The sequence below is a fragment of the Schistocerca piceifrons genome, chromosome 4, assembly GCF_021461385.2.
Source record: "Schistocerca piceifrons isolate TAMUIC-IGC-003096 chromosome 4, iqSchPice1.1, whole genome shotgun sequence".
Lineage (NCBI taxonomy): Eukaryota > Metazoa > Arthropoda > Insecta > Orthoptera > Acrididae > Schistocerca > Schistocerca piceifrons.
In genome coordinates, this window is record NC_060141.1 from 712,928,897 (window position 1) to 712,951,892 (window position 22,996).

General features: G+C 42.2%; 1 protein-coding gene across 1 annotated transcript; it reads left to right on the forward strand.

Annotated features, from left to right (window-relative positions):
* Nucleotides 1-4,412: 4,412 nt before the first annotated feature.
* LOC124795473 (turripeptide Ici9.2-like) lies at nucleotides 4,413-22,657 on the forward strand. The gene is made up of 3 exons (XM_047259504.1): nucleotides 4,413-4,534; nucleotides 16,242-16,413; nucleotides 20,277-22,657. The coding sequence occupies exons 1-3, from the start codon at nucleotides 4,466-4,468 to the stop codon at nucleotides 20,306-20,308; spliced, it is 273 nt and encodes a 90-aa protein (XP_047115460.1). The 5' UTR covers nucleotides 4,413-4,465; the 3' UTR covers nucleotides 20,309-22,657.
* The last annotated feature ends 339 nt before the right edge of the window (nucleotides 22,658-22,996 follow it).

Sequence of the window (22,996 nt, forward strand, 5' to 3'; positions counted from 1 at the left end):
CGATAGTTAGCATAGCCTTCAGCTACGTCATTTGTTACGACCTAGCAAGGCGCCATTATCATTTGCTATTTATCTTGTGATGCATGTACCGTCAGACCGATGTTCACCAATTATGGATTAAAGTTAAGTATTCCAGAAGCTACGTACCTTTTTTGCTAGTCTCTATTCCTTTAACTGTTCCAGACCTCACGCCAGCCTGCGTGAGCTTAAACGCGTGCCTTTCGGCTTCCTCTCATAGTGGCTTGGCTGTCTTGCCAAGTCACAACATTTACAATGATCGTCCTCGTAAAGATAAATACGATGCCTCTGGATTAGCGTGATAAAACAAGATGGTTTAGACAAAACATCAAATCACGACTTCCTTAATTTTTTTTCGTGATCCGATTTTGATGCTTTGATGAAATAAAGCTTATATGTTGCACTGAACTACGTCATCTTACCTCTGGTAAACCCTTGAAAATTCGTGTAGTGGTTTCAGAGATTAGAGCGTTCAAATAGACAGTCAAACGAACATGATAGTTTTAGATAACACTTAAAATCACGATATCGTTTCTTTCGTGATCCGATTATGATGACATAAAGCCTATCTATCGTCGAAAGCTACGCCCCAGTTATTTGCAGAAACCCCATGAAAATTCGTCAAGTGGCTTTGGAGCTTAGTGTGTTCAAACATGCAAACAGATAGACCAGCTGGTTTTAGATAAAACATCTAATCAGACTTTCCTTTTTTCCTTTTTCGTAAAGAAATATAGCTGTTATGTTGCCCCAAGCTGCCATCAAATTACTCATGAAAACCCCGTGGAAATTCGTCTAGCAGCTTTCGATATTAGCGTGTTCAAACAGACATACATGGTGATTTTACAGTTTTATTATAAGTATAGACGTGAAAGATGATACTGAAATGAGTAATTGAACATGCAAATGCCATGGAGTTTTCGTTGGTAATGAGTTTGGAAATAAATGTACATATATATGTACATAAATATGTACATTAGAGAGCTATTTGTATGAGAAGTTAGGGTTTCAAGGTACTGATAGCAGATAAGAGCTGGTAGAGACTTGAGGTGACGCCACACCACACATTCGCGAGGACGACGGTTCAAATCAGCATCCAGCAATCCACATTTAGGTTTTACGTGACTTCCCTTGATCGATCCCAGCAAATTCCAGGATGGTTTTTTGAAATGGCACGGCCGATTTCCTTCCCCATCCTTAGAACATTGCGAGCTTGTGCTCCGTCTCTAATGACTTAGATGTCGACGGGAACCCTAATCTTCCTTCTTAATGAAAGCAGTTGGCAGTGGATGATACGGTGGCCAATCAGCATCGCGTGGTCCTCTGGATCTGATTTGACAGTTACTTACTTTTACAAAGATTGTCTAGTAATGACGAATCAAATTGTGGAAGAGCTGAGAGCAATTATATCGTCATCCGGCGGCGTCAGATACGCAGTGAAGTTTGTTCTCCCGCCAGGGAGCATACAGATATGACCAGCGTAGGGGATGTTACTGGCAGTCAGAGCCCGACAGGGGCAGCGCTCGGTTCTACAGGCCTCTGCAGACGCCGACTGCATTGGGCAAACTCACTGGCGACAAAACGGCCTACTACATCCACTGCAATGTATACGCCAGATCTAGTCAGGTAACGCCACACGAGACCATTGTTGACGATCTCGCTGCATACTTGGATTTCTCTTTGGACCGCAAGTACTCTGCTAGTGACAGATTTTGATGTGTTTACGGGATTGTTGGTTCGTAGTTTCTATGAAGGTGCTCGCATTCAAGTCTAGGCAGTGAACGTTCTACGCCTAATCAATCAGCTTTTCGTCATTCCAGACTCGAAGCCGTGTACCACTTTGTGGGTGTCTCCTTCGGCTCGCGTAACAGGCAGTGTATCTTGCAGGATGTGGCACTTAGCATCGTGTAGTAAGTAGTGAACGTGGCTCTACAAATGGAAAGAAAGGAGCAATATCAGGCCCCTCTGTCTGCAGCTGAGTATAGTTTCAATTCATGTACCAGTGAGCTTGGTTTGCCACATTCAAAATTGTGTCATACGAAACAAAGTTAAAGTTCTACCACTATAATATTCTCTCAAAAGGCACCGAAATAGATTTTCTTGTTTCTGTAACTTCAATTATGCTTTTTCGTCAGCATTTGTGGTCAATGGATGATGGTGACGATTATTTTGCATTGGTATACTGCTCCTTATTGTACTTCTCATTTTTTTAGAATTTCATTATTTTTATGATCATTTGTCTCGTTTACTGGTATCATTTTGTGTCCCACTTTCTTTAGCGCATACTTTATATACTAGTGTAGGGGAAAGTGGGGTAAGATCGGCCAACTAATACTCCACTGCCCTTAGGAGTTGAACTATTTAACCTAGAGATTGTCAGACTGAGTAAAAATAATTAGTGTTTAATTGGGTAAACTATATTACTCCTGAAAAGCCATAGCTTCAGTACTCTTTTAATGAGAGGTTCTTTTATAGAAAAAGTCAAATAAGTGGGGTAGGAGCGGGTACACACACTAACTTTGTGGGAAATGTAGAAAAAAGAGATTTTCAATATAAAAGCACAGAAACGTTTATTGAAATATTTAATTAACAATATTATTCACAAAATTCACATGTAAAATAACAGTCCTCATTATCAGCTCCACTGCAGAGACGTTTTTCGCTGTTGAATAAAACCAGGTCCTTCCAGCCATCTTCGTTCCATCGTTGAATTTATGCTACAGATTGGTTTTGATTGTAATTTTAGATGTTCATCTTCGAACATCTTTTAAAGTTAAACCATATAACATTACTATATGATCGACTAATTCTTTTTCCTCTTATTCTGAATACACAAGTGGGAATGGCCCTGATCGTGCCATTTCCTTACAAGTTGTTTTTTTTTTTTTTTAACTTTTCTAATCTTCTAAGTTACCTTGTGGAACTTTCAAGGTTTTTGCAGCTTTCAAATAACCCACCCTACCCCATAACAGTTCGTTCATTTCCCCTTCCATACTCTCTTGCCTTCATGATCGTCTGTTTGCGTTCCTTTGGTAAGTTCTCTGCATATTCGAAAGAAAAAACTTCGTAGTGCAATATTACATTGTGGGGCAATGAAACCTGTCCCACCCCGAGTGCAGAAGTTATAAAAACGAAACAAGAGCATGATATTGTTGAACCAAATTCCTACTGATTACTAGTCTAGAAACACTTACTAGTCAGCGCATATTAGTGATTAAATAGAGTTTTTATAAGTGTAATGACCGCAGTTTAAAAACAAAAGAACATTAGTCAGTCGATACCGTAAAATAAACTTAGCTCCACAGACAACGGAGATCTGAGCAGCAACAACACATAATCATGATCGCTCTTTCTTCGTAACTAGTGGAAATTCTGTATCTCTCCATCAGAGGACGTAAATAGCGACGTCAGAAACGAGGCACTCGGTTTCAGTGCACCACCCAGGCTTACCCCATTTTCCCCTATGCAGGTAATTAATCAAATTGTAATATCTTTTTGATATCTACAACTATTAGTTTGTTACCATATTTTTAAATGTTATCTTTGAATAACGCCTTTTTACTATTCCCCTTTTTTAACATTAGAATTGAATTACTGAGCTGCATGATAGTTGCATAAGAACGTGAGATTGATAGAAATAAATCACTTTTCCTCATCTCGTCTCCAGTTTCATTGAAACACATGTAGGATAAAAACTTCTAAATTATTACGGCGTTTCTATGTTCGTCTAAGTCAGCTAACGTTTCAAAACCTCTGCATGCATTAGTGTTCAAAACAGATAATCCAGCCATCTGTAGAACAGCGGCTTTTGAGGATGATCCAGACTGTGCGGTTGAGGCGTTGTTTGGTAAAGACAAAAAATGTCGCGGACTTCGAAAATTTAATTTAGAGTGAGAATGGCCACGAAATCTCCCTGACTAGAAATATGCTTTTCTTTCACAGTTGTTTCTTAAACATTCAGTCATTAAATGATTTCCTTGAGAATAATTTTAACGAATCTGACACACACTTAATAATTAACACAAATTCTTCGTAGTGCTTTCTTTCGAGAAGTGTATCAAAAAAGTTAACTGTGAAGCAACAATCTGATCAAAAACTTCCAGTACATGTGCCCTCATTTTAAAAGTTTGTCTTGAAATTCGCCAGCTGTTGGTTCAGATCTTTAACACGTTTGAGGAACGCATTTTTCCTCAGTGCGTAAACAGCGAAATGCTTGTTGTTTATGTGAGAGGTAGGAGACAGAGAGAAGTAGATAGATAGGGGTATAAAAAGAGCAGGGAGCATGGGAGAAGTAAGTGAAAAGAACACTTGCGATGCACTCGAGAACAAGTGTCTGCTTTCATGGCAAGTCACGACACCGGATGTCAGTATAAATAGTGGCTACCACGCCTGGCTGGCACAGCAACAGTCACAGTTGTCTAGCTGCTGCTTGGATTCGTTGCAGACAAGAATGAAGTTACAAGTGATGTTAATGTTGTTAGTAACTGCACAAATCTGCTTTGCTTCTGCTGCAGATGAGGTATGTGTCAAATTTTGCATGGTTACCTCTCTCATATTCACTACACTCACGGCACAAGCTTTCTCTTAGCATATGTTATACTTTCGAAAACGTGTTACGTACGTAAATTCGATTATGATTTCATTCACAGGAGAAGGAAAGCTGATTACACAATAATCTAGGAAGTTACACATTGTTGTTTCCAAGCTTGTCAAATTACAAAATAATAGGACATAAGACCGAGCGAGGTGGCGCAGTGGTTAGCACACTGGACTTGCATTCGGGAGGACGGCGGTTCAATACCGCGTCCGGCCATCCTGATTTAGGTTTTCCGTGACTTCCCTAAATCGCTCCAGGCAAATGCCGGGATGGTTCCTTTGAAAGGGCACGGCCGACTTCCTTCCCCGTCCTTCCCTAAACCGATGAGACTGATGACCTCGCAGTTTGGTCTCTTCCCCCAAAACAACAACCTCCAATAGGACATAAGAACCATCAAGCACGTAGCGCTGGATGCCGTGCACTTCACTGGCGTGAATGCTTGTGTTGCGTTATAAGACACAGTTTTGCAGGAGCTGCCCCTGGACATATGAGCAGTCAGAACTGGCTACTGCCCCCGCCTTGTTCATAGTATACTGCCCCATCTGCAGGTTGCCTGTCTAGTGACTTTCATTGGCGAAAAAGTTTGATTTTCAGTATTTCATAAATTATAAACCGAATCTGAAACTTTTAAATGCTGTTATAATCTGCTCATTAATAGGTATACTCTTAACTTCAAGGCTTAGGACCGATAGACAATTATTACAGTTAGAAACAGTATGTATGTCTTGACACATCTTAGTTCACAGCGCTCAAATACCAGGACTACGTTTATCCGGTATTTGAGAATGATATCACTTAGCGACTTCGAACAAACGGAACATATGATTTCGAACCTTTTCGGCACCCACAGCAAAATAATGAACAGAAAAAAGTTTTTCGCTCTTCATGCAGTTGAACTTCAGCATCAGGCATGACGTTTTAATTTATTACTTCTTTACTACTAAGACCTAAGGCCTTGCCGCAGTGGTCACACCTGTTCCCGTCAGATCACCGGAGTTAAGCGCTGTCGGGCTGGGCTAGAACTTGGATGGGTGACCATCCGGTCTGCCAGGCGCTGTTGGCAAGCGGAGTGCACTCAGCCCTTGTGAGGCAAACTGACGAACTACTTGATGGAGAAGTAGCGGCTCCGGTCTCGTAAACTGACATACGGCCGGGAGAGCGGTATGCTGACCACATGCCCCTCCTTATCCGCATCCAGTGACTCCTGTGGTCTGAGGATGACATGGCGGCCGGTCGGTACAGTTGGAACTTCCAAGGCCTATTCGGACGGAGAGTTGGAGGAGTTACTACTAAGGCTATTCGCAACATTTTTGCAGGCAGTACCCGCATATACTACTAAATGTAGCTTCAAAATTATATCATTGTACGCCACATAATTTCAGGAGAGAAGACGTCATAAACATTGAGACGCGTGAAAAACTAGCGTTTCCCAAAACGAAATGCAAATTACCCGGCCTATACTCATCCAGTGTTTAATAATGAGAGCACGCAACCACGACAATTCACGGCAGAGAAATGCCAGTAGCAAAACACACGATAACGTATGTACTGTGAGATGGGACTGATTTCATAGCCTAACATATTAACATGGCTGTAATTGGGTTCTAAGTATCCACATGCTTGCTTGCTTTCTAGATGATCGTCATGTTGAACATCACAATGAATTTATAACTGCTATGAATGTCGTTGATACAGAGAAATATAATGTAAGTAGACTAACGTTTCTGCTGTTATGTATATAATTGTCATATTACAGGTATCAATGTAGATACAAGTGTCTTGTTGTCCTCCATATCAGATACCACTGACAATAGATTAGAGCCTACACCCCAAAAAACTGGTTTCCGTGCGATCACCGAAGTTAAGCGCTGTTGGGCGTGGCCGGCACTTGGATGGGTGACCATCCGGGCCGCCATGTGCTGTTGCCATTTTTCGGGGTACACTCAGCCTTGTGATGCCAACTGAGGAGCTACTCGACCGTATAGTAGCGGCTCCAGTCACAGAAAACCATCATAACGACCGGGAGAGCGGTGTGCAGACCACGCGCCTCTCCTATCCGCATCCTCAACGGAGGATGACACGGCGGTCGGATGGTCCCTATGGGCCACTTGTGGCCTGAAGACGGAGTACTCAGGGTGCTTAGAAGACGTCCTTTAGCAAATATTTACAAGCTGCAGTGAATGAAGCAGCAAGATTTTTAACAGTGGCTGTCTCACACAATACTGTTAACTACCTTAGGTTGTTGTTAGGCGGCCGGCCGGTGTGGCCGTGCGGTTCTAAGCGCTTCAGTTTGGAACCGCGTGACCGCTACGGTCGCAGGTTCGAATCCTGCCTCGGGCATGGATGTGTCTGATGTCCTTAGGTTAGTTAGGTTTAAGTAGTTCTAAGTTCTAGGGGACTGATGACCTCAGTAGTTAAGTCCCATAGTGCTCAGAGCCATTTGAACCATTTTTTTGTTGTTAGACGGTCACTGCAATTTTTTTTTCGTTTTTCAATCTCTGCCGACATACTGCCTTCTCGGCCTATGCTGGTATTGTATTAACTGGGCCTAAAAATTTAAAATAATTTACAAAATAAAATAAAAATAAACGATGTCACTGCTAGTACCGTTTGCACTTTGTCTGGATGAATCTATTCACTGTCATTGGCTTCAGTAAAATCGTCTGATATAGTTGGAAACTTATCAGCTTCATCCTCCTGTGGGTGAAGAAGAGCCAGTGGACATACTTTCAATCATAGTGTTGGTCGGCTGGAATCTAGTGCAGCAGCTGCCGGACTTTTGACGCGCTGTGATGCCAGGAGAATTCCATTCATTGTAGACGTAGACTTCCGGTTTGTCAACTTGCTTTCCATTCTATATACCTTGCTGAAAACAAAAATTTAAAGAGGAAATTAGTTTCAAAAATAATATAGAAAATTTTGAAAATGGAACGTCTCCTCCCTCATCCTTCCTCGTTCGTTAAATAATCTCACTAGTTGCCGATAAGGATGGCAAAAAGTAACAACCAGCCAGGTTACAATCATCTGACAGCTATGATTTTTTGTCTTACCAGAATAATCGCTCGCATTCTGTTGTGAATTGCAGAAGTGATAATACTGCCAGGGTGAAGTCCACTAAAGCACCATACAAATGCACGCCGTCATCAGATGAGATTTGTCCAACCTGAAAAATATATACATTGTCCTTTAATTAGCCTGGTATTTATATAAAGTAGAAGCACGGCACAACACTTTTCCCTTCATGTACTGATTCAAAGTAAAATTATTTTAAAAATTCACACACATCATATTATTATGAAAAGTATTGTGCCAAAATCTGTCAGGTTCATATTACGAAGAAACATCTGCTCCCCGAGATCCGGTGTGCCGGCCACCCTGTGAATGGTTTCTAAGGCGGTTTCCATCTGCCTCGGCCAAGACAGGCTGGTTCCCGTTATTCCACCTCAGTTACACCATGTCAGCGATTGCTGCGCAAACACTGTCTCCACGTACGTGTACACCATAATTACTCTACCAGGCAAACATTTGGGGTTACACTCGTCTGGTATGAGAAGTTCCCGGGGGGTATCCACTGGGGTTTGAACCGCACAATAACCCTGGGTTCGATGTGGGGCGACAGTGGGGCAGATGGACTGCTGTGGCCTGTTTTGGGGTTGTGAGCCACTGAGGGCTACAGCGGGACGAAGCTTCTCTGTTGTTTCTAGGTCCCCGGTTTAATACACACACACACACACACACACACACACACACACAAGGACCCCGGTTTAACACACACACACACACACACACACACACACACACACACACACACACACACACACACAGGCACACACACAATGGTGAGATCCAGTTTCAGGACCAAGCGACACAAGCCGCCACTTTGGGTGCCAAGCTGAGAGGGCGCCAGAGTAGCATAAATTTGTAAATAGTGTGCAACACAATTAGTAATGAGAAGTCACATAGATGAATGTGTAACACGGAAACGGGAGGGAGCCAAATCATAAGTCATTTATGTGGAAAAATCTTTTCGAATCGACTCTGAGTATGGTGCAGATGCGTTGCTTGACCGAAAGGCGACCATGCAAGTTATTTGAACCGCATTTAAGAGAAATACTGATTGGGTTTTTCTGAACATGAATGCAGAATTAGCAAAATAGACTTTTGGCAGTAAGAGTGATAAATAAGCTCAGACTGGACATGACCACCTAATGTTTTCCCGCGCAGTTGTAGAGCAACAGGAACCAAATATGATATGCATATGACTTAGTACCAGAAGATAAACAACAGAACAGTAGTACCCGCGTTTATGTGGATGGCAGTGGAAAATTGGCGACTTGTTGGCGCAACTTTGTAATTCCTTGAGCAATCTCAGTCAAACTCAGTACATTATGAATCACCAATGGAAGAAAATATTGCTGAGGCCAAGCCACTCCTGTTAGATTATAGATGTGTTTGGGTAAGAGGGTGCCGCATGTAAAAAAAGCGCAAGACTAACATCATTAGTTTCGAATACTCAGTTTTTGGGGCTGTTTGACTGACTGGTGACAGCCCTGGTGACACTTTTCCACCAGGCGTGAGATTGATAGAAAGGGGTGATGTGGTAAGCATAAAGCCAACGGCTTCGCCGCCTTAGTAGCACCGGTTCCGCCAGATCACCGGAGTTAAGCACTATCGGGCTTGGCTAGCACTTGGATGGGTCACCATCCAGTTCTGGCGAGTGCTATTGGCAAGTGGGATGCACTCAGCCCTCGTGAGGCCAATTGAAGAGCTACTTGGTTGAGAAGTAGCGACACCAATCACGAAAACCGACAACAGCCATTAGACGGGTGTGGTGACCACATGCTCCTCCGTAACCGCATCTGGTGACGCCTTAGGGCTGAGGATGACACGACGCACGGTCGGTACTGTTGGGCCTTCAAGGCCTTTCCGAAAGGTGTTTTTTTCTTTTTTTGGTAAGCGCAATTACTGGAGAAATGCAGCCAAATTTAGTGCTCATATGGCTAGAAAACAATGCTGGAGCAACTATGAAGAGTAGTAGAAAGAAAATGACGTGTAAAAATAATCGAAAAGCAACATGTTACTTTATAATTCTTCACTGCATTCATGCAGCATTCCGGACGATTAAAACTGCAACACCATCAAGCTACCACATAAGAAGCGTCAAATTAGCATCGCATGTACTACGTGGTTTAATTTGCAAATGTATCGTATTTCACTGCAACCTGCATTTATTCTGTGTATAAGAAACGATTACACAGCGCGTCTCTGATTCATAACTCGCATTTGAATGTAAGTTACAAGCGAATAGATCGTACAAGCAGAATATATGTCTACTGTCATGCATGGAATTAGCCTGCAGCCCGTGGTCGTGCGGTAGCGTTCTCGCTTCCCACGCCCGGGTTCACGGGTTTGATTCCCGGCGGGGTCAGGGATTTTCTCTGCCTCGTGATTGCTGGGTGTTGTGTGATGTCTTTAGGTTAGTTAGGTTTAAGTAGTTCTAAGTTCTAGGGTACTGATAACCATAGATGTTAAGTCCCATAGTGCTCAGAGCCATTTGAACAATTTTTTTATGAAATTCGACACTGGCACGATAGTGATGTACTGAGTTTGCTGTCTACCGTTCTGCGACGTTCCTACCCGCTTTAGTCGGAATCTGATTAAATAATTCAACCAGCATGCGTTTGAAGGTTTCCTTTAGTAACGTATGTTGAGTCAGGAAGTACACTCCCCCAAAAAAAGACATACACCAGGAACAAGTTGTCTGAATGAGACGGATATCGGTAGATGTGATGCACTTATACAGACAAACAAATGATTACAGTTCCAGAAAAATTGAATTAATTATTCAAGACAAAGAGCTTCCAATATGGAGCAAATCAATGATTCATTGGAAGTAATTATTCGACTTGGCATTGATTGATAGAGTTGTTGGTTGTCCACGTGACGGTTATAATGCCAGATCCTCAATTCTTCAAACTTTCTTAACTGTGGAAAGATCCGATCAAGGTAGGGTTTGGCGAGAACGAAGACAAGCAGTAAAATCTATCACCATGTGCGGCTGGGCATTAGCTTGCTGAAATGTAAGCCCAAGATGGCTTGCCCTGAAGGGCAACAAAATGGGGCGTAGAATATCGACAACGTACTGCTGTATAAATGTGTCGAGGATGACATCCAAAGAGGTCCCATAATGAAAAGAAAGGCACTGGAGATCATCACTACTGGTTGTGGGGCCGTATGTCGGGTGAGAGTCAGGTTGGTATCCCACCATTTTCTGGGGCTTCTCCAAACATATCTTCACTGATCATCGGGGTACAGTTCGAAGTGGGACAATACTACCCAGTCAATGAAATTCCAGGTCGAACACGTGTCTGGAGACATCTTGGTCAGTGGTGGGATACCAACCTGACTGTTACACACCATGCGACGCAACAACCAGGAATGATTGTCTCGGGTGCAGTTTCTTTACGTAGCAATACCCTTTTGATGATCATATGTGGAGCCTTACAGCACAGTGGTATGTCGACGTTTGGTAGCCCTTCATGGAAGCCATATTGGACCTACATTTTTCAGTAAGATAATGCCCTCCAACACACGGCGAGAGTTTGTACTGCTTGCCTTCATGGTTGCTAAACACTACTTTGGGCAGCAAGGTCGCCGTATCTCTCACCAGCTGAGAACGTTTTGAGCATTATGGACATGGTCCTTAAACCATCTCGGGATTTTGACGATCTAACGAGCGAGTTGGACAGAATCTGGTCTGATAGCCCTCAGGAGAACGTTCAACAACTCTATCAATCAACGCCGAGCCGAATAACTGTTTGCAGAATGGTCAGAGGTGAACCAGTACGTTACTGACTTGCTCAATTCGTGGAGCTCTTTCTCTTGAATAATCATCCATTTTTTCTGCATAATTATGTGTTGTCCGTATGGGTGCATCACATCTACCGATTTCTGATCCTTTCGGATACTTTTTTCGTGGTGTGTCTTTGAGTGTCACCTGTTACCGACAAACTGGCACACCTGACCTCGCAAGTCTCTATGATTGACGAACTATGGTAGCATGTTCTCTGCATCTCTCACCCACTGAAAACATCTGGTCGCATGTTGCTGAGAAACTTAAACGTCAGACCTGATCAGTCAGTATTTTTGATGACTTATGGTACAGAGCTGAAGCAAAATGGAATGACGTTCTCATATCTGTCATGCAAGCCCAATTCGACTCGAACCCCTTCCAGGTCGTTCCGCACTGACATACCTCCAAATCACTAACCAATTTAATCCTGTATTCTTCCTGCTATACTGGATATGAACAATAAGAGTAGGCCTACACTAATAAGCAGTTTTAAGCATTGGGAGATCTCATATTTCTCCAGTACTAGCATGTAGCGAGGTGCTTTCGCACATTGCAGGAAAATGCTACGGCCATGGGATGGATATGTAGAATGTTGTGAGTGATCAAATGGGGCGGCATATGTTTATATGGGGCACAGTGCACATGTTTCACGAAAATCAGATCCAGCCACCATCTTCTTCATTCCAAGAATGTCTGAAGGAACTGGTTGTATTTTCTTATCAATCACAGATATTGTTTTGAAACATTACTACACACCTCAACTGTTCTGCTGGTTTGTACATAATTTGTATCCAATGGTATATGCCCCAGAAAATTACAAAGAATGTGGTAAAAATTGGTTTTTGGTATGTCAAAGCCATTTTTAATATTATGTTGAAAACTGTGTACGATATTTCATATTTTTTATTGTCGTGAGAATAAATTTGTTTTGGTACTGATTTATTATAGTTTTTTCCATGGTAGCCATCCTGAAAAAATCATTCTAAAATTAAAATTTTAATTCAGAAAATCCTAGGTTCCCATGAAAACATGACTTTAGCTACATTTGTGGGACACATGTGTCCCACTTCACCGACTTTCAAAATCGGTCAGCTCAAAAAATTTTAATAGTAAATGTGTATTATTTATCAGAAAGGAAGACAATTTTCGACCTTTTATTTTTCAAATATATGCAAATTAATTTTTAACCATGAAAGGGTAAAATAATTCAAGTTTGACGTTTCTTGCAGAATAACGTCAAACTGTTAAAAGTTTTTGTTTTACTACTTTGAAACTAGTTCTGATTTAACTGATCATCTCTTGGCAGAACATAGATACAAGAGACAGGCAGTAACATACAAATTTATACTAAGAGAGTATAGAAAAGGCATAATTCAGTATGACAATTGTGGTGTCACCGCCAGACACCACACTTGCTAGCTGGTAGCTTAAATCGGCCGCGGTCCATTTAGTACATGTCGGACCCGCGTGTCGCCACTGTGTGATCGCAGACCTAGCGCCACCACAAGGCAGGTCTCGAGATACGATAGAGCACTCGTCCCAGTTGTACGACGACATTGCTAGCGACAATACGGACGAAGCCTTCCTCTCATTTGCCGAGAGACAGTTAGAATAGCCTTCTGCTAAGTCCATGGCTACGACCTAGCAAGGCGCCATTAGCCTTACCTACTTTGAGAGTTATAGTATAAATGTCTCAAGAAGAACGCTGTATTCATCTCATAATAAAAGTTAAGTATAAAGCAGCTACGTACTTTTCTTGCTACCATTCAATAGTTATCCTGTTCCAGAATTCACGCCCGTCTGCGTTAGATAGCGTGCCTATCGGCCCCCTCAAAATAACACTGTGTCGGCACTTCTGTCGACACATCAACAATCATTAAAATCATTAAACAATTACTTTCAAAATTTTTTGTGGTGATTATGACATGATCATAATGTTGAAAAGTAATCACTGTGTGAATATCTAGCTCTATAAGCACAACCAGGATAACAAAATAAAATGTGTTACGTATCACAACAACTACATTTACATTCAGCCATAATATACTTTGCACATTATATGACAACGTTGAGTCTGTAACTACATTAGGGCTCTGTACTCATTCTATTTATAGACCAAACAGGGAATCACATACTGATCAGTATACTATAAATTACATACTTTCTCTCATATTATATTAGAACTTCCATTTGCATTATCTCAGAATGGGAAAGAGATCGTTATAAAATTATCAATTATTAATTAGGTTATGTAAATTGAGCACCTTATAAAACTGTACACCATAAAATATAAAAAAAGTATTTAGATTGTCAAAACTGTTAATCATCTGCCTTATATAAAACCAAACAAAATCTATAGAAGCATTCCATGGTAGAATTACGTTAAGATACATTGTATCTGTCACATGGACGAACCTTGAATAGATGTGTATTAACGTAATTAACATATAAATAATCAAGCAATAACATATTGCCAAATACAGTCGTTATTTCAGATATGGAACAATAGCTGTGTTATAGGTGTCTATTATAAAACCGAAAACTTTAGTTATAAGTATCTGATCAGTTTATTAGCAGGAATGGTACCTGGAACTCCTAGCTGTTAATGTCTTTCAGACATATAAATTGGCTTTCACGTTATAGATAGTGTTATACCGGAGCCAAGGTAGCCCCTGAGGGTCGGCAACCCATATAACACCACAGAGGACGAGGTTGTCTATGCCCAAGGCGTACCCAAAAGCACCATGGTAAACACTGGCTATTTACACACAAGATAATGGAAACAGACATTTCGACCACTACTTCCTGCAGGGGGAGCTCGAGCAGCGGCCTGCAGTAAGTATCACTACACCGAAATCTGAATGGCTGGAGACAGCTACTTAGGGGCTAGAAGCAGGCCCGAAGTTCAGTTCACGCCTGATGCCGACCTCGTGTACCGCAACTGTGGAAGATTACGTCTTCGTCTCGGAATTGGACTGTTGATAGTGTGTTACAACGAACCTTTGTGGAAAATAAGAGGTGAACTTTTGTTTGCCTCCATTAGGAGACTTTTTCTTCGTTATTGTTACCTTTCGTTTGTATCTTCAGTCACCAACATTGTGAACTTACATGAATAAAAGTTGTGTTGTGAAAAATTGCGAATTGTCAGTCACAACAAATAGTTTTCGTACCTTTCCTCTCAGATACAATATCGGGATAAATTAGTGACAGGGCACCATCAAGTTTTGTGCTAGCACAGACTATTGGAAGTGGGGGGGGGGGCGGGAGGGCGGAGGGGGGGGGGGGGGAGGCCGGGGGGAGGCGGGGAGGGGGGAGGAGTGTTAGGCTCCTTCCCAGTTTCCTGTACGCTGATGCTGGGTATATAAGAGAGAGACAGAAATATGGAAACACCAAACACACAGCTCTTCAGCATGCTTAATAAGATGTAGGAAAACCGTTGGAATTTAAAAACGTCTCCAGTCTTCTCGGAATGGATAATTACAGGTCCTGTATGGTTTTTAAGGGTATCTTATAGTAATCTTACTGCAAGAGTGTAGCAGGCTCAGGCAGTGATGATGGGTATAAATTCTTCTATCCAAAGTGTACTACAAAGGCTCAATAATATTGAGATCTGGATACGGTGGCTGCCAGAGGAGATGCGAATATACATCGTCTTGCTCACAAACCACTCCTGGACGATGCGAGCTGTGAACAGGGGCCCTGCCGCCTTGGAACATAGCACCGCCACTGGGGAATGAACTTTTTACCGTGGGATGGATCTTATCAGCCAATTAAAGTCACGCAGTAATGCGATCTTGCAGAGTACGCATGAAGCTCATGGGAATACCGTGATATCGCTGCCCAAATCGTGACCGAGCTTAAATTTGGCCAGAAGTTGGAAACAGTGTGCATCAATATTCATCTGACAAAATGACTTTCATTGCTCCACAGCCCAGAAAAAAAATTGAAAATTTGTGGTATGAACTTATGGGACCAAACTGCTGAGGTCATCGTTCCCTAAGCTTACACAGTAATTAGTGTAATTAGTCTAACTTAAACTAACTTACGCTAAGAACAACACACACACCCATGGCCGAGGGAGGATTCGAACCTCCGACGGGAGGAGCCGCGCGGTCCGTGTCAAGGCGCCTTAAACCCCGCGACTACCCCTCGCGGTCCCACAATGCAGGTTTTATAGCTTTGTCACCACATTTTCCTGTTACAGCCATTTTCATCACTTATGTGTGGTTTTTGAACTCCAGTTCGTCCTCCAATTCCCATCTTACGCAGCTTGTTTCGTAATGTTTTGATACTGACAGGGTTCACGAGTGTGACATTCAATTCTGCAGTGACTTTTGCAGCTGTCGTCTCCTTATTTTTCATCACACTCCTCTTTGATGACCATCTTTCACGATCCCTCACTGCACACTTCCATCCGCATTGTGACTTAGCAGATGATGTTTTTTCCGCTTCCCTTGTATGCGGTATAAATCTTCGATACCGTCCCTGTTGAAACACCAAACTGTTCGGCTACCTTGTTTATGAAAGCACCCACCATATGAGCACCGACAATTCGGCCAGGTTCGAATTCAGTTAGCTACCACATAATGCATTGACAACTTGCTGAGGAGACTGGACAGGTGCCGTTCGTCGTCAGATACAACAGCTCAACCTGCAGGCTTAGTTAGCATTGCATTTACGTTCAAACATGCATTTCTTGAGGTGTTCTCACGTTTGTGTCCAACCGCTGTATAGCAGATGTCACAGGTACAGGAGTGGCTGTTTACCCGTGTACAGGACTGCGCTGCGGCGTCCGCCGCTATGTGCTCGCAGCGCCGGCTGCAGTGTCCCTGCCCAGAGGTGTGCGCCGACGTCTACCTGCCGGTGTGCACGCGCTGCCAGGATGGCCAGCAACACACCTTCCCCAACTGCTGTGCCTGGCACGCAGCGGTATGCGCGCTGCAAGCGGGTCAGTACAGCTCTACACCAGCTGCTACAGCAATGTGCACAATATACACTACTGGCCATTAAAAGTGCTACACCACGAAGATCACGTGCTACAGACGCGAAATTTAACCGATAGGAAGAAGATGCTGTGATATGCAAATGATTAGGTTTTCAGAGCATTCACACAAGGTTGGCGCCGATGGCGACACCTACAACGTGCTGGCATGAGGAAAGTTTCCAACCGATTTCTCAACACAAACAGCTGTTGACCAGCGTTGCTTGGTGAAACGTTGTTGTGATGCCTCGTGTAAGGAGGAGAAATGTGTACCATCACGTTTCCGACTTTGATCAAGGTCGGATTGTAGCCTATCGCGATTGCAGTTTATCGTATCGCGACATTGCTGCTCCCGTTGGTCGAGATCCAATGACTGTTAGCAGAATATGGACTCGGTGGGTTCAGGAGGGTAATACGGAACACTGTGCTGGATCCCAACAGCCTCGTATCACTAGCAGTCGAGGTGACAGGCATCTTATCCGCATGGCTGTAGCGGATCATGCAGCCAGGTCTCAATCCCTGAGTCAGTTTGCAAGACAATAACTGTCTGCGTGAACAGTTCGACAACGTTTGCAGCAGCATGAACTATCAGCTCGGGGACCATGGCTGCAGTTACCCTTGACGCTGCATCACAGACAGGAGCGCCTGCGATGGTGCACTCGACGACGAACCTGGGTGCACGAATGGCAAAACGTCATTTTTTCGGATGAATCCAGGTTCTGTTTACAGCATCATGATGGTTGCATCCCTGTTTGGCGACATCGCGGTGAACGCACATTGGAAGCCTGTATTCGTCATCGCCATACTGGCGTATCACCCGGCGTGATGGTATGCGGTGCCATTGGTTACACGTCTCGGTCATCTCTTGTTCGCATTGACGGCACTTTGAATAGTGGACGTTACATTTCAGATGTGTTACGACCCGTGGCTCTATCCTTCATTCGATCCCTGCGAAACCCTACATTTCAGCAGGATAATGCACAACGGAATGTTGCAGGTCCTGTACGGGCCTTTCTGGATACGGAAAATATTCGACTGCTGCCCTGGCCAGCACATTCTCCAGATGTCTCACCAATTGAAAACGTCTGGTTAATGGTGGCCGTCCAACTGGCTCGTCACAATACGCCAGTCACTATTGTTGATAAACTGTGGTATCGTGTTGAAGCTGCAGGGGCAGCTGTACCTGCACACGCCATCCAAGCTCTATTTGACTCAATTCCTAGGCGTATCAAGGCCGTTATTAAGGCCAGAGGTGGTTGTTCTGGGTACTGATTTTTCGGGATCTATGCACCCAAATTGCGTGAAAATGTAATCACATGTCAGTTCTAGTATAATATATTTGTCCAATGAATACCCGTTTATCATCTGGATTTCTTCTTGGTGTAGCAATTTTAACGGCCAGAAGTGTAATACAGCAGTGTTCGGCATCCACTTTCTTGCGATTAAATAAATAAAAGACGCCTTGTTTCCATTTTCTATTGAGAGTTTTAAAACTTTTATCAGCCGCCCCGGTGGCGCAGTGGTATAAGCAACTGGTTTCTGATCATTCGTCCGAGATGTGTCCGGGTTCGAATCCCAGTGAGGCATGGATGATGCATTTATCTGAAAACACGGGTTCTTTCCCCTCCCTGGAGTAAGTGACCTTAAATTAGGATGGATCAATACTTATAGCCCATTGAGTTGCTCACGGTGGTAGTTAAACCTTAAGTAAAAAAACAAAAGAATGAAATAAAAAAGCTTTTGTTAAGTACATTTTTTTTCAAAAAATGGCTCTGATCACTATGGGACTCAACTGCTGAGGTCATTAGTCCCCTAGAACTTAGAACTAGTTAAACCTAACTAACCGAAGGACATCACAAACATCCATGCCCGAGGCAGGATTCGAACCTGCGACCGTAGCGGTCTCGCGGTTCCAGACTGCAGCGCCTTTAACCGCACGGCCACTTCGGCCGGCACATTTTTTTTTTTTTCAGTGAACTGTTTCTTAAATCAGAATTACTGGACTTGGAATATTCTTTCTTCTGTGCAGTAAATTTTTGGCTTCAGATTTTTTTCTTGTACAAATCACAAAGAAATTTCAGTACAAAATCAAAATGTAGCTTTGTTTTTATCTGCTGCTCCCTACGAGTACAATTTAAAATTTATCAGAAGTAATACTTTGAAGGACGGTACTTTATTCTTCTTTTATGCTCATTTCACATGAAAAGTATCACTTACACTCATCGTACATTTACTGGACAATCATGATACAGTAGAGGCACACTTTCATCAAAGTAAGTAGAGACTTATTATGTAATTGTTTCGCATGCCTTTGAAAACAGCTCGATGTTTTAATTTTCTACCCTTCTCCTTTTTTCTCCTAATTTGTTCAGTTTTTTGGCTGTTTGATTTGAAATTATCATTTTCCGTCCCTAAAATTTTGTCACCCTTGGCGGCCGCCTAGTCTTGCCTAACGGTAGAAACAGCCCTGTTGGCGCGTCTGTCTCGACTTTGAGCTCCTATAGAATAGGTTGGATCGCCCGCCATGTTTTTCCCAACTCTGAGAATACAGCAATGCTATTCACGCAAGTATTTATGATATCTCTTATAAAATATTTGATATTGCATAAATGAAATGCACCGAACAGTGATTAATGTGTATAGAGATATTTAGAATGCCCTTATAATATAACAGAAAAATGTAAATGTAATATCACACGGCTATTGAAATGTATGCTGGGAACTTGCGTGGTAGTTTGTAATTATTAAATGAAATGGATTAAGAACTCTGTACCAATATCTTCAAATATGGATGTTATGCAGTAGCAGCTTGTGCCTATTTGTTAGTTTTTGCCCATGTACGGTCCTCAAAAAAGTGGTGTTTATTTTTTTAATCACAAATAACTACTTTTAAAAAAATGCGGCATTTTTGTTGTACGGAGGGAAGAAAAGTATAATTTCATGTTACAGTGAAAGGAATTTTTATTAATAGTTTCATCTATCATTTAACAAGTATGCATTTTGTGTACTTCGTGATAGGTTAGTACAACTTTATTCTTTGACGGATTCCCTCAAAATGAGCAATCCAGTATAAAAATATCTTCATTAGCACTCATACTACCGTACCTATAGAAGAGATGGTGTTAAGTATTATTCAGTTTTTGTACGTATGTTTATGATAATGACGTATAAATACATCACAATAAATATTCCTCTCCATCTTGCCAGCACCGAAAATATCTCAGGAATTGAAAAATTTTGAGACAAGCTTCTTCAGTATAGTTTTCGGCTAGGGGAAGAAACGCAAATGTATACAGTTGGTATTATGTTTATGATTTCTTTTTATTAATATATACTGACAATACACAGCTGAGCGTCTGGTCTTGGTTCTCACTCTGGGGAAATTTATGGTCCATCTTTTTTTTCGTTCGGAGGCACCTGGAAATCTAAATGTACAAAAAGTATTTTTGCAGTGGTAGTGCGGTTCACAGCTAAGCAGCCACCCATGTTTACGACGAATTCTTCAATTCATTTGATTAAAAATCTCCACTCGCATTGTGACTCACATGTAAACAGTATGAATATGCTACACTTCGGGGAAAACTTGGCGGACTGTGTAGCTCAGGTTACAGGAGTCCTGCCTCAACCAGTAACGGAATGCAATTTTGTGCATGTCTCTATGGCAACGCGTTAGTGTTGTCGCAGCTGTATGGATGGCTGTTGTTTCTGCCTACAGCCGCTTGCGATTCGCAGGTGAATAAGCTGGCAATGACACTGCTAGCTGTGAGGGAGTCAGGGCACGGCGTTATGGACGTACGATGACCCCACGTCTTGGTGTTTTTCTGTTTCAGACTGCGCCCTGGAGCACGATGGCGAGTGCTGATCATTCGCCGCTACCCCTGGATGGCGAAATGCATCACCTAAAAAATAAAATAAAAAAAATAAACCTACCTTTACATCTTTGGTGCATGATAAACTACTACTTGATGAATTCCATTGAGGTTCTTACCATAGCAGTAGACATTCTGGTTTAAAATCGTCCGTATTCATTCCTGTCTAAACACGACTGCAGAGAATGTCCTTCCTGATGCACCATAGCTTGGAGAAAACGTGGTGAATTTTAACGACAATAAGCTGGAGAAAAGGGCGACAGTACAAACGGAGAAGATGACAGAACGTGTTTCCAAGGTGCTGAAGTTAAGAAGGAGAATGTGAAAATTACATAAGAATATTACGCCTCAGAGAGGCTACATCTACCGTCAAACTGAAGAACCAAAGTGCTCGCAACAAGTGTATCGTTGATGACATGTACCACAATGACAAAAAGTGCTGAAAGAGTGACAATATGATACGAAAAATACAGATTAACAGTAACTGGTGCTAGACTTTTAGCTTGTGACGCTTGTAAGAATAAAGGGGTGCACGTCGTTGCTTTCTTCATGCCCCCTCTCCGTCTATCTTAAAGATGAAGGTGCTGCTTCTCAGATGTTCTGTGGAGTAATACGTAGAAACAAAATACTTTAGACAGAAAATTTCTGTAGTTCTTCTCTAATGAGTGAAACGTCAATAAGGTAGGGTAAAATCGAATTAAAATCAGTAGGTGTTACATTTCCAGTGCTTTATTTTACTGGCACTTGGTTAGAACATTAATGGTATAACGTTTCCACCATCAGCATTCAAACAGAAAGGAGCAACAGACTTGACCAAAGATTCTCGGTATTTGGTAAATAAATTCGAAAAGACCTTCCACTGTCTCCATAGGTTTGTAATGCCCCAGCTTTTTTCATGTGACTGGTATTAACTTATGGTTGTTGCCCATACCAGTTTCTCTCATATGTTGTACCCATTGTCAGTTCATCTCACTATATCATTCTTTGGCCTCTAGTAATAGCTTTGCCACTGCATGAGTCGTTGTTGTAATCAGTTAGCAGAGAAGACGTATCTCAGACACCTTTGGAAAAGGTTGACTGAGTTCATCTGAGCATCAAGTAAGTGGAAAATCGCTCCCACTTGGTCTTTTGAGTGTTATGCCTTGTTCTGAGGGGAACGTATTGTTGTAACTAGAAATCATGCATATTCGGCTCGCTAGGCAAACAATCAGAGAACTCGTATTAACGACTTTTATTACAACAAATACAAATACTTAACTTTTATCTGGGAATTTTTGTAATCGTTTCTACATTATCATCCAGAAGTGCAACAATTACACAGATGTGTCGCAAGCAGAGGGCAAAATACAAAATAATCAGTCTTCTTCAGAACAGACAAACATAAGTAACACATCTGGTCATAGCCACCGTTACTAACAAAAGTCTCTCAACTCAACTGCAGTGACTGATAATCTCTAACTGTGCTACATAGAGATTGCTAACGAAGTGGCTAACGGTGAAGCTGCTATCGAAGTGGGTTGTCACCAGTGGAGTGCGGCGCTTATATCGTCTTCACCTAGGGGCCACTGCTGTCACGTTGTCGTCCTGGAGGGAGATCGGTCAGCCTGCGATTGGCTGGTCTCTTCTCATAGCCCTCTCTTCTCTTTCATTCCCGACTGGTGCGCTGGCACTGACTTCACGACATAACGCGTTTTAGTGGTAATACGGCTAATAACAGCCAGCAGCTGACACAAGGCAGGCAGTGTTCAGCCTTTGGAGTACATGGGTAGACAGATTTCGAATTCTGATGGCACATTCTCTCACTTGCATCTCTTGCTTTCAAGGAGAGATTGTGACTTTATCAGCAGAAACAACACTTTTCTATCTGATAATATTTTATTAAATGTTTATGCAGTGGGTCAAGTTGCCTTCAGCACAACCAAATTAGTAATTTAAAAGTCATGAGTTGCTGATGCCGATGTCTTTAAAGGTAGCTGTAGCGACAGGAGGTCCATATAGGAAAGTTTGGTGAGAGAAGTATGCAGTCATCATAACGGTGCCGTTACAGCAACCTGTAAACAGCCAACTACATAAATGTAGTTATATTAACATCAATCCACAGTTAAGAAACTAAAACTCAGGAAGAATCTCAGTGTTAATAAAAAAGACGTCACAGTATAAGGTAGGTAGAAATTCAACAGGTACGACATCCCAGCTAGTACACTGCCATTGGTCAGAGTCTCTTGCATTGCCTGGAAATCAGCTGAGCCGCAGACTTCAAGTTTTCTGTTGTGCTGAGTGGTAAATGAGACATTGTTCTTCGCTGTATTTTTTATACTGATAATAAATAATTACACCTTTTATTTCCAGAACATTTTAAAACAACAACTGTTCTAATTAGTCAAGCTAAAAGAGCAGTATAATAACAGGATTAAAAATAAAACGTTTCTGCACAAAGTAGCAGTGTATTACACATCAGTTGCGTATCTTTACCGTTTATAATAATCAATTGATCAACCTGAACACTTGACACACACACACACACACACACACACACACACACACACACACACACACACACACGTAAAATGAAGCACCCAGAGGACATGGTCTGACGTCAGTGTAACTTTGTAGAGACACATATTATCAGAGTATGTACATAACGGGCGTAAACAGCGTCAGGTGTTGAGTGGTCACTGTGA